The sequence below is a fragment of the Oryza glaberrima genome, chromosome 2 (genome assembly GCF_000147395.1).
Source record: "Oryza glaberrima chromosome 2, OglaRS2, whole genome shotgun sequence".
Lineage (NCBI taxonomy): Eukaryota > Viridiplantae > Streptophyta > Magnoliopsida > Poales > Poaceae > Oryza > Oryza glaberrima.
In genome coordinates this window covers 14,753,795-14,766,201 of record NC_068327.1, presented here as the reverse complement: position 1 = coordinate 14,766,201, position 12,407 = coordinate 14,753,795, and the positions used below count along the sequence as shown (strand labels likewise).

General features: G+C 41.4%; 2 protein-coding genes across 3 annotated transcripts; both read right to left on the bottom strand.

Moving 5' to 3' along the window:
- Nucleotides 1–618: 618 nt before the first annotated feature.
- LOC127763899 (cocosin 1-like) lies at nt 619–3,511 on the bottom strand. The gene is made up of 4 exons (XM_052288700.1): nt 2,221–3,511; nt 1,821–2,101; nt 1,205–1,705; nt 619–1,106 (listed from the first exon to the last, which is right to left on the bottom strand). The coding sequence occupies exons 1-4, from the start codon at nt 2,558–2,560 to the stop codon at nt 696–698; spliced, it is 1,533 nt and encodes a 510-aa protein (XP_052144660.1). The 5' UTR covers nt 2,561–3,511; the 3' UTR covers nt 619–695.
- Nucleotides 3,512–5,083: 1,572 nt separating this feature from the next.
- On the bottom strand, nt 5,084–11,845 carry LOC127764297 (uncharacterized). 2 transcript variants are annotated; one of them, XM_052289155.1, is made up of 6 exons: nt 11,201–11,845; nt 10,379–11,113; nt 10,211–10,270; nt 10,052–10,105; nt 9,761–9,908; nt 5,084–9,190 (listed from the first exon to the last, which is right to left on the bottom strand). In XM_052289155.1, exons 2-6 carry the CDS (start codon nt 10,502–10,504, stop codon nt 9,135–9,137), a joined length of 444 nt encoding a protein of 147 aa, XP_052145115.1. In that variant the 5' UTR covers nt 10,505–11,113; nt 11,201–11,845; the 3' UTR covers nt 5,084–9,134. The 2 variants fall into 2 exon arrangements, 1 of the variants encoding a protein (XP_052145115.1); XR_008015851.1 differs by lacking the exon at nt 11,201–11,845 and having other exon boundaries at nt 5,673–9,663; nt 9,761–10,105; nt 10,379–10,400.
- Nucleotides 11,846–12,407: the final 562 nt, after the last annotated feature.

Below are 12,407 nucleotides of genomic sequence, written 5' to 3'. Positions count from 1 at the left end.
GGGCCCGCCCATTGGATGGACTGGCTACGTGGTTCTGGAGGGAGGGCTGTAACAAATGGTATCAGAGCCGACCCTCGCGATTGCGCGTACGGGTCAGTGTGCGGGCATATGGCGCTGGCACCGGACGTATGGACGTGCGCTTCGTGGTTGCGCGTACAGGTCAGTGTGCGGGCATATGGCGCATGGCACATGTGGGCTCTGTGTGAGGCACATGGCATGGCATATGGCGCTGGCACTGGACGTACGGACGTGCGCTGAGAGGGGGTGTGTTCCTGGACAGTTGCCTATATGCCTGTGTGGCTACATGGGTAAGTTGGGCCGACAGGGATGTCGGGTCCTTTGAGGGGGAGGGGGGGGGGTTGTGACATCCCAGCCCAATTTGGATTAGGCCTGTGTGGCCCCACTCCCGGGTTAACGCTTTTATACGAAGCGATGACGGAAGTGTAAGTGGAGTGGTATGTGTAAGTGGGCCCGCCCGTCGGATGGGCTGGCTACACGGTTCTGTAGGGAGGGCTATGACAGTGACGTGGTCATCACTTCCAACTTAAATGCTAAAAATATTGTTCTCAATTTGTAACCTCCATTGAGAGTATTATCATGTTCTTAGTAATTGCTTATTGATATTTTTATGGAAAAAGAGGTGTAGGCGATCTTCTTCACATTATTCATTACAGTAAGATCGTTACACATTTAGTTTACTTCTCGTTGATCTGCCACTCAGCATACTGCTGCGGCCCACGCCTCGGAGCAAAGACAGCCATCTCATCCCCGCGGTTGAACTTTACACGCCTAGACTCCTCCCTTGAAAGCCTATAAGCATTGGCGACCACGTCAACGGGTAGAGCACGAAGAATGGAGGCCTTCCCTGCGATCTGACTGTCGACAGCATTGTGATTGGTCTTGAAGGATACCCACGCAAATCCTTCACGTCGAGCCTTCACCACCACTGCAAAGTTCTGTGGGATCAACAAGATCTGCTGTTGGTGCAGCTCACCATCAAAGACACTCCTACCACGGTGATCCACCACCTGGATGCGCCCTTGGCCAGCGGTCACGTACATCACCGTGTGTGCGTTTACCGTCCAATGAGGAGTAAGCAAGGCATTCTACAAAAATGGAAGTGAATCAACATGACAAATACTTGGCATAAACTACATACATTATGCTTACAAACTATAGTAATTTTCTCTTTGTTTATACTCACATTTTGGAGAACGATTCTGGTGGCACTCATCTGGATGATATTGAGTATTGGGAAATTCTGGCTATTGGCCCTTGTGATCCTTCCACCATGGGGGTTGAATATGTCACTGGATTGTGGGTTGTCTATGTTCTTCCTCAACTTAAATGCACACATAATTTCATTTAGGCCATTTTGCTGGCCGCAAGCTCCACCACTTTGCGACCAGGTGGGCTGTAGCTGCTTGGTTGGCAAGTAAGCTTGGGTTTGTTCCTCTTTCACTGGCTCAACTTGGAGAGAGGGCTGCAGTGCCTGGAGCCCATTTTCAACTCTAATGATGGCACCTCTTGGGTCACTCAGGCCTTGGAGCCTCAACACAGTTTGCTTGCTCACACTCAGGGCTTCAGAAAGTAAATCTGGGCTGAACCCAGCAAAGATGTTTTGATTTCTGCTCAGTTGTTCTGTCTGGTATGAGTACGATTGCTGCTGCCAGCTGCTTCTAGGCTTTCCAGCCAAGAAAAACTCCTAACCCATTTATCATTTCATAGTATACAATACACATTAGCATTTTGTTATCATTGAAATCAAAATAGTGATATGGAATATTCATTATGCTTGTGTGGAGCATATGTACGCATACCCTTCTTTTAGGATCGAGCTGGTTGGCATTGTTGCTGGTGTCGATGACAGTGAAAGCAACCACAGGAGAATCACCATTGTTATATAGCCAGTGGGCTACTCCAGCTGGCACTGCGATTACATCACCTTGGTGGAATTGGTGAAGTTGCTGGTGCTCGTCTCTCATTTTTTGGATTGATGATTGAGCCTCACCAGCTGTTGCCACCTCTTGCTCAAAGGGAGACCTAACTGACTGGAACGTCTCTGGACAGCCAGGCAGCGCCATCCCAAACACTCCCCGACCTGCAATATATCCACTCAATTAAAAAAACCCCACATATTATCAATTAAAAATAAAAGAAAATAGCTACCATTTACAATTGTTCACAATATATTGGAGCTTGCTCAAACAATGTACAGACCTTGGACGATGTAGACAAGCTTGTGAGCATTAGCATACATTGGTAAAACTAAGCCCTTGCTCTCGACGACTAAGCGCCTCATGCTCACTCCGGCACAACGGAACTCATTTCTTGCCTCAGTGTTGTAGTACTCAGTGAATCCAGCTTCAGATCTCTGCTGGTGTGTTGCCTCAAGGGCGGTGAGGTGCTCAAAATGACATTGATGACGACTATCTTGGTCTCCCCTAAATCCACGTGGGCTCTGAAGTGGGCTTCCCCCAAATGAAAATTGTGCCATGGACACTTGGAAGAAGAGAAGGAGGCCAAGGCACAATGGAAGAATGGTAGACATGGAAGCCATAGTTATTCACTTAGTTTCCCACTGCTCTTGGTGATGGATGGACGAGTTGGAGGAGAGGAGCTTATATACACGGAGTAGACGAGAATATATGCAAAAAGGGATAACAAACTTACCTAATCTCTTTATCATGCTGATGTGTTTATAGCATAAAGGAATATCTAGTTTGTCTGTTGCAAACAAGATGATGCAAAAAGGGCATAGGTAAAAACTTGTAAGTCGTCATTATATGCTTGATTGATCATTAAACACATAGATACCATTGTTTTAAAGTTGGAAAAGTGTTTTTTTTTGTTAGAGTGAAGCAAGAGTTATGCCATGTTTTCTTGCTATCGCACATAGGAATGCTGAAAAAGATTTTGTATTAGTGCCACCCAAGAAAATAAAGACATGCTTTTAAAGGTGAGAGTTAGGGATTTGCCGTGTGATTACGTGGTATGACTAGAGGACAATAGGTTATTGGTAGTGTAGCTACAAAAAGAGAAAACAAACTACACTAAATTCACAATCAGGCTAGCATAAGCTTGCACTCTAGAAACGTACATGTACATTGCTTGTGAGATCATGACAAAAACATAACAACAAAATTCACTTTTTGTTAGTGCCGTGAGAGAGTGTCTGACCATAATAGACACATTTAGGTTAAGTGTTCAAAACTAATTTGGGGTTAAGCTAGTGCACGTTAGGGAAATAAAATAGACCAACAAAAACATAGGTGAATATTAAATTATAGCCCAAAATAAATGAGTTACGAGTAACTATTAAACTTTAATAGACCAGCAGAAATATTGGTGAATATTTCATTATAGCCCAAATTGAACGACATTTTAGACATGCAATCAGCAGCAAGGTAAGCTAGACACTATAAAACTCCTCTTCAGCTATGGACAAACTTCTCTTCTTCAACCTCTCTCAAAAAAAGAACTTCTCTTCTTCAATATATTTGAGATGTATATCACAAGGGTAAGTACTTGAAGTACTCAACAACTTATGTACAAGGATCCAATTATATAAATGGATGTCTACCCTACCAAGTTTGAGTTTTTTCCGCACAAAGCCACATTTGCTCAAAGGGGTAGTGTTAAGCAAAGATAATTTACAAAAAGGATTTGGAATGGTAGTTCAAAAGTGTTGCTTTTGTATGCATGATGAAACTATCCAACACATTTTCTTTGAGTGCCATGTTTGCTAAATTTCTATGGAGAGTAGTCTTTATCTCATTTGGGTTACAAAGGCCACATAGTTTTGTTCATATATTTGGAAATTGGCTAGTTGACATGGACTCCCAGACAAAGAAACATATTCTAACAGGCAGGGGCTGATGCAAGATAAAAAATGACTGGTGGCATGCATCTATAACTCATAACAAGTTAGAAAGCTAAGTGAAACTCACCTCATTGCAGCTTATAAAAACTTTGAGATATTACATTATCTTAAATAGTAATATATAGATATGCCTTCCAAATAATGTTATTGCCTGTAAAGACAACATAAAGTTAGCACAAACCATATAAATATTACTAAATGGTAAATATAGATAGGGCATACAGTGCATCCTTTCCACGGCGATACTTAGTGATTGTGTCCGACATATCCTTTTCTACAAAGCAAATGAGGCTATGGCTGAGATACTTGTCATCCATCTTGTTGCACAAAGCATTCTTCACAACCTTCATTGCTGAGAAACACCTATCCGCAGTTGTAGAGGCAATAGGAGAGCAAGAGATAATTTTAAAAGATGATAAACCAACGGATAGGAGAGATGATTCCTTGTATCTACCTGTTGGTATTTGATACGGTCACAGATAAATCCGCAAGCGCACGGATACCGCTGTAGCACTTCACCTTAGAGTATTCCAAGGGTATCTAATCGCAGGGAACGTGTATGTATATGTAGGAATATAATTATATCCAAGCACAACTACTGGTAGGTTCAGTCTAGAGATGATTCCTATGGGTTAATTTACTAACTTATGTTAAATGTAAAGCCTCATGGATTGCTTCGAGCACCGGCTCTCCTCTAATCTGCCAAGCTAAGTCTAGCCTGTAGCTCTATGATATACCCGAACATGGAGGGATACAAAGGACGGACGGGACTGTCACCACCTTCCTCCTACCTCACTTTCCATGGAGCACACAACATACGAAGATAACCACTGACCTAGACACCACGCTTATGTTATTGATTACTACTCTAGCCTCGTGAATAAACTTTCTTATTTATCCAGAGTCCTAGTGCTAGAGCGCTTAATAATAATACTAAGTGACAAACCTGCAACGATGGGAATATATCTGACTTAAGCAAGTAAATTAAATACCAAAAATAAATCTTGAACACTTACTTTATTAAAGAAGCATCCACCGAGGTACAAGAGAGGAAAGAGTGTCTACAGCTCCGGCACTCCTTCGGACCTACCCCTCACTCTCTACCTATTTTCTCCACTAACTAAAGTGATGCCTAAAATATGAAAGTGAGTTGTACTCCACTTTGTTGTATGTTTGAGAGTGACTTGAGCTCCTCCTTTTATCTGGACATATGATGGTTGTGGAGGTCGGTTCACCCACAACCGCCATCAACATCCAATGAGAGGCCGCCAACCTTGGTTCGGCCGAACCAGGCAAACCGCCTCTGGCCACCAACCTTCTCTAATGCATGATAGGTGGGCCCCTATGACGGTTAGTGCTGGATTAGCTCAATTTTAGTCTGTTTTGACTGACATTTGGCCCCCCAATCCTTGTGCTCATGTATGATTGGTCGGAGGTTCATCGTCGCTTGGCGGGTTTGTTTTCATCTATATATCACCGGCATACATATATTTACCAATACTAGTGGAAATGGTTAGTAATAATCCCCTTCCACTAAGTTTGGTAGTATATTCTGTATTCTACCATGAACTTTTCAAGTGTCTATCATGTCATCTTGGGTGATTGAAGAATGGAACGGCCTTTATTCCGATCGCCTTTACCTCCCTCTAATGAATTATCTTGGTTTTTTCTTTTTATCATAAAACATAACTTTTTTACTTTACTCCTAAATTGAGTCTCTCATACCGTCATTGTGTTTAATTCTCGTCAAGGCATTTGATGTTGCCTTTTCTTATCCTACCTTTCTAATAAGGATTATGTAGAGCTCAGGGTAGGGAATAAGAATAACATACTTGCATCAAATATTTTGTAAAGTCAAAAGGTAGATCCAAGGAGACTAATAGACATACAATTATGATCAAGATGTGCATGTGCGTGGAAAGGGATGTGTATGTGGAAAGGTGGAAAATGGGATGATATCATTTTCTATATGATCCTCCTCCTTATACTTTATTTGGAGAACATGGCTATGTTCTATATCTTTTTTTTCATCATGCTAGAGAATATTTTTTCTTCTCTTGTGAGCATTTTGATTTTCTAACATCATCATTTTTTTAGCTCATCTCATTTGGCATGGATAGTAGGATGGAGAATCATAATCATGTTGGGTTTTTATTTGGTGAATGAATGATGGTTGATGCTGATTTCCAGAGAAGATGTATATCATGTGATGGTGGATGGAATATTTTGCTGAACCTCCCGTGTAGAGGGAGAGCAATATATGGTGGATATGTGCACATGGATGATCATGAAAGTATGAAAAGAATCTAAAAAGAGACTCAACCATTTGACCAAACTGAAAATGATAACAAGCAGCATATGTTTTAAGGTTTATCAATAAGATCGATATATGGCTTTGGTAGGAACAAAACATCGATGAGTACATAAATTTATACTGTTTTCATTTTATAATATTCCCAAGGACTCAATAGAAGAAAACAAGGGTCATATTAGCAAATAATCTCTCATTCATCAGTCACTTAGATGACATGTGTTTCTAATGATATATGTTCACAAGCACACGGTAATATGCAAGGAACATAGAGTATGCAAGACAGTTTTAGTTAAGTCATAAACTCTAGCTAAATTATTCGGGCACATTTTAAAAGTTGAGTTTAATTTTCAGATATGTTTCATGGTACGGATTATCAAACTCAAAATTTAGAGAGATGAGAGGATAAACATGCAAAATATCATGTAGTGAGTGTGGCGACGAGCAACACTATGTCTAAAGATTTCCATGCACGAAGAGTTTCACCCAAGAGTTGAAGAGCAATACTATGTCTCCTGCCTCAAATTCCTTCACCATGACTCGCCTATCATGCCATCTTTTTGTTCTTTCCTTATACATTTTGGCATCGTGATAGGCTTTATCCCTCAATTCCTCCATCTATGATAGCTACAACTATCTATGATGTCTGGCTTCTCCTAGGTCAATATTCCATGTTCGGGTGGCCCAGTGTGCTCTGTGCTCCAGCTCGACCGGTAAATGATATGTTTTTCCATATACGAGCTGGTAAGGTGACATGCCTTTAGGTGTCTTGTATGCGGTCCTATATGCCCAAAATGCATAGTGTAGTTTGTTCTTCCATGCCTTCCCCATCTCATGTATGGTATTCTGCGAAATGTTCTTGATCTATTTGTTGGATGTTTCTGCTTGACCACTTGTCTAGGGATGGTATGGGGTTGCAATGTTGTGCTACGCCCCAAGCTCATGTAAAAAGTTTTGGAATGTCTTATTAATGAAGTGAGACCCTTTTTCACTTATTACCATCCGCGGTGTTCCAAACCGAGGAAGGATGACCTCGTGGAACATCTTGCTGGCGTGCTTGGCGTCGGTGGAGCAGCATGACATTGCTTACACACACTTGGACACATAATAGCCACTAGGATGTACTCGCAATAATGGACTTAGGGAATGGTCCCATGTAAACGATGACCCATGCATCAAATAGTTCCACTTGAATATTGTATGTTAAGGGCATCACATCGTGAATAGTGATACCTCCGTGCTTCTAGCATCCTGCACATCTTTAAATGAATTCTTTTATATCTTCATACATGGTGGGCCTGAAGAATGCACTCCGCCAGATCTCTGCTTGCACGCGAAATGCACCACAATGGCCTTCATATGGTGATGCATGGAATTTTATAGACTCGGTATAAGTACGGTTCGTCCAACATAGACTCGGTATAAGTACGGTTCGTCCCACAAGTGCCTTCTGCTATCATAGATGATGCACCTTTTGTTCTCCCCAGTGGTACATACCATGCAACCATAAAGTTCACAATATTTGCACACCAGGGTTGCGAGTATGTTACTTTGGTAACATGCCATCCCGTAGAAAATCATTTATTTGCTGTTCATGCATGTTAGTACTTAGCATATGCGACAAATGAACTGCTACGTAATTTTCTACTCCAAATTTTTCTTTAATTTCAAGATCAAATTATTAAAGTAGGAGAACCCATCTAATAAGCCAAGGTTTTGAATCTTTCTTAGTGAGCAAGTATTTTAATACAGCATGATCAGTGTAAACAATAACCTTAGCTCCATCTAAATAAGATCTGAACTTGTCAACTGCAAAAAAAAAGGGCCAGGAGCTCCATCTCAGTTGTGGTATAATTTAATTGAGCTCCTATTAGCGTTTTAATAGCATACGCGATAGCATGGTGTTTTTATCTTTAGTTTAGCTGAGAACGACACCTACAACATAATCACTAGCATTGCACATGATTTCAAACGACAATGACCAATCAAGGGGTTGAATCATTGGTGCTGAAATGAGTGCTTCTTTTAAGATACTAGTGAACGTGCACGTGCAAAGCACGTTGACATATACGATTGAAGAAAAATACATTCATTGCTAATGTACATCTACATATACTCACAAATTAAAGCTCATAGTCATTGATAAAAATAAAAGTATTGTAAACATTGTCTTGGTAATTCATTGAATAAAACTAATTTGTTATTGTATTACAACTTAACAATTGTTTTTCAGTGAGAAACTTATTTTCATTATATTTATGTTACTTTATGCCATGGATTACACAGATAATGGTTAAGCCTGTAAGAGTTCAACTATTATGAGAATAAACGACGATAGCTAACTCATCAAAAAGCGAGATAGCAGTCATATATTATCAAAAGCTAGTAAATGTACAAATACAGCTTAGAATAGATCAGTGAATCAGCAGTGAATGTTTCCCAATTTTCCTCTTTCATAGTCTGAAGAGCATTAAATAGTTTGATTTGGATATATAAACATGTACATGAGATTTTAATGAGCTAATTTTCCACACATTTAGCAGGGTAAACTCGGCCAAAATAATAATTATGATTGAAACAAAACTTCTCTAAATTGTTTTCTTTGGGCAAAAAACAAAATTCGGTTTGAACATATCATAAAGCTCACAGAAAACTAAACTGCAAAATCAGTACCTGCAAAGTTTAGGCGCATATATTGTGCTGCATTTGAACTTACTTTATTATGTATAGATAGACATTATTCTGTCATTTGAGATTTGTAACAACATGATTGGGCATGATGATCTACATAGAAAAATTCCAATGGAAAGATAAGTACAAACACTATTATGCCATATGTATTAATCATATCTATTGCGCACCACCATGAGGTCCCGGACTGAATGGTATATCATCACTTCATTACACCCTTACTATCCTTGATTTTGGCACCAGAACAGGTCACAGGGCGAGATAGATTTTTTTATTTGAATGAGTCTGTGTCATACAACATAAGACTGTAAAAGGGCAAAATTTAATTGCTGGGTAGGTTCAACTCGAGAAGCATAAAGTTAGTACATATTATGCATAGATTATACACCGCAACAGAATAAAGAGGTAGCAGTAGAGGATTGGAGGAAAAAAATCTGTAGAGATCAAATAGTGCTTTTGGCTCATTAAGCAACAAAATCAGTTCATTATGTATTTGGCTAAATTACAATCGGATAAGTTTATTATCTTTTGAGGTAGTCATAGAAATATTCTACCAAAAAATAGGCAGTTTTCAGCGATCATTATCTATATAATAATGCAAGCATCTACAGATCTAACTACAAACGAAAAATTTCTCTCATGCGTTTCATTAGCAATTTTAAATTTAGATTCTATTAACAATGCCTAACTGGTGAAAATAAGGTACCTTTAAATTTTTGAAGCTACTTATTTAAAAGCTAGGATCGATCCAAATCTCAAGCCCAACAAACCATTTAGACTTACACCATGCAGGCAGGGCACCACGCAGAAAAAACACGTCAAATTTTGTAAGGAATATAAATGAATCAGAGAGGAATGATGATAGCTTGACTCACCAGAGGCTATGATGGTAGACTTGCTGCAACCGGAGAGCGAATGGGCGATAAGAGATGTTTTCTCCTCCCTCTCATGACCAGAATAAATAGGAGCTTGGTAGATTTCCAAATTCCAATGGCAGTCGTAGGGAAGAAACCACCACCCAATCTATCGCAGTAGAGTAAGGAGGCGATAATATTAGCAGCAACAATGCAGCGGATACAGACAAACGTCGTTTATCAAATCGACACTAAAGACAAATGAAGTTGATGAAATCGATGAGTCAGGTGATGTGAAGTTGACTAACAAACCAAGAGATAAGCTTTCATGGAGATGGATTCATCAAGATAAACATCTCCAACTACCTGAATGAATTCCATGGAGATGGAAGCATAAGAGGTATGCTTACATTTCACAAAATAATTCTATAGAAATCTGAAATGGATGTTATACCAGTGACTTGTATATACCTGCATTCGTTTATCAGCACTACTCTTTTGCCTCAGTCCATTGACCTCAACCTCCACAACCTGAGAAATGAATGTATTGAAGAAATAATTGTTTTCCGAACAGTAGTATATCACATCTAAAGAAAAGGAAAGCGAGGCAGACTTAGTAGCAGGAGATGTGAGAGTTACCTCTGATCGGCTGACAAGCTGGTGATAGAAGGGCACGGTGAGGACGTGAGATTGGCATTGATCATCAGGCCCAGCGTGCTGGTGGGAAGAGCCTCTTGAACTGCTCCTGCGCTGCAGAGGAAGCATGGAGAGGTGCACCTTGCGGAAGTCCTTCTGCTACTGCTCGTGTGGAGCCACCAACATTGTTCTCCAATGTAGACTAAGACAAAATATATCAGCAGTCCTTACTACAAAAAAAATAATCAACGGATGTATAAACATTTTGGTGGTCGGTTCTGATTTTGAAATTATCTGGGTAAAAATATGTAACCTATATCAAGTCAATTTGAACATATAAAAGTAAAATCAGAAACAATACTTGGAGTTGAGAAAGATCAAAGGCAGTTTAGTGAATTGAGGATATGTGCGCGCTTCTCAAATTTGAGCATGACGACCTAGATTATCCATCAGATTAATCAGATAGGTAAATCTCACTGAGTTCATTCAAATCTGGACAGTTTATGACCTGCAAGAAATTAATATCTCAATGAACTTGCAATGGTTAATCAATTTAACTGAAAATACTTGTAGTAGCAGGTTGTGTTATCAATTTTGTTAGGGAAGAAAGATCTGATAGCCATAGCGTTGAAAGGCTTGAAGAGCTTATACTAACAAAACTGAGATTGCCGCAGCCATCCATCTAATTTGAGAACTGGTAGAAATCATTTATCTGAGACAAATATATTCAGCTCATCCCTGTGTTGACAATCACTGAAGTCAATTAAGAGAGCACTCAAGACTTAAAATGCAGATTGAACTGATTAGGGGGAGAATAGTTAGTACCTGGTTTAGACTTTAGAGGGATGTCGTCAAGTCGTCTTCCGCGAGCGAGGTCATTCCAGTGGACTATGGCGTGGTACGGCAAGGCGGCGAAGGCAGGACGGAGCTGAAGGAGCAGGCGAGACGGTGTCGGCGCAAATAGATCCCCCCTCTCCTTCCTCTCCATCGCGTCGCGAGTAGGGAACTAAGGACACCGGCTGTTCGGCCCGCGCGCGAGGAGGCGGTGCGGCAGGGTGGGCAGATCCCGTCTCTCCTTCCTCTCTGTCCCAGTGTGAGCAGGGAAGCAAGAGGCCGAACAGCCGGGGTAGGGCGAGGTGGCTCCGGCGGGCGCGCGCAAGTCGGCGGCGGTGGCGCGAAGGGCAAACGGCGGCGACAGCGCGAGGAGTAGACAGCGGCGGCTCCATGCGGCAGGGCGAACGGGATGAGATTGTGAAGAGGTGGAGGAGGGAGTGGGGAACCGGCGGGCGTGCACAAGGAGGCTGCGGGGTAGGGCGCGTGGTTCCAGCGGGCGTGCAGTCGGAGCCGGCGGCGGCGGCCGGCTGTCCTGCGGGCGCGCGCAGGAGGCGGCGAGGGGAGGTGGGGAGGAGGCGAGGCAGCGGAAGGAGGAGGAGGAGGCGCGGTGGCAGAAGGCGGAGAAGGCGTAGGAGGAGGCGCGGGCGGTCTGGGCGACGATTTCCTTTTTTTATATTAGTCTAGATTAATAGATTTTAAACAATCATCATGAAAGTTTAAGAGAACATCCTTAGCTAACAAGCTAGTTAGGGGTCTAGCGACTAAACAGAAATTTTTAATGAACCAACGGTAGACCCCCGCATGACCCTAAAAGCTACGAACTCCTTTAACATTGGTGAGAGGTGAAAACTATTAAACTACTTCAATTTTTTTTGCTCTATCTACCTCAACTCCCCTTTCGGAGACTCAGTCCCAGGACTATACCTTCACGGACCATGAAGTGTCACGTTTCCCAATTAAGTACCAAGCCCTCCTCTTCACATCATTGCAAGACTTTGTCTATTTTTTATAAACAATGATCGGAGGTTTTTCCATAGACGAAAAAAATCATCCATGAAAATATTCATGATTTCCTTGATCATGTCAGAGAAAAAAAACATCATGCTCTAGTGGAATGACGCGGGTGCGTTACTGTTGACGGTCGTTATTGATCAGTTTCGCCCGTCAATATTACCAACATAACGGAGACTAAGTTATG

Coding starts and splice junctions, on each gene's coding strand:
- LOC127763899 (XM_052288700.1), bottom strand. CDS start 2,560: ATGGCTTCCATGTCTACCATTCTTCCATTGTGCCTTGGCCTCCTTCTC. Junction 2,102..2,220: donor GCTTGTCTACATCGTCCAAG/GTCTGTACATTG, acceptor GATATATTGCAG/GTCGGGGAGTGTTTGGGATG. Junction 1,107..1,204: donor CCAGAATCGTTCTCCAAAAT/GTGAGTATAAAC, acceptor CCATTTTTGTAG/AATGCCTTGCTTACTCCTCA.
- LOC127764297 (XM_052289155.1), bottom strand. CDS start 10,504: ATGCTTCCTCTGCAGCGCAGGAGCAGTTCAAGAGGCTCTTCCCACCAG. Junction 10,271..10,378: donor AGCTTGTCAGCCGATCAGAG/GTAACTCTCACA, acceptor TTCATTTCTCAG/GTTGTGGAGGTTGAGGTCAA. Junction 10,106..10,210: donor GTGCTGATAAACGAATGCAG/GTATATACAAGT, acceptor GAATTCATTCAG/GTAGTTGGAGATGTTTATCT.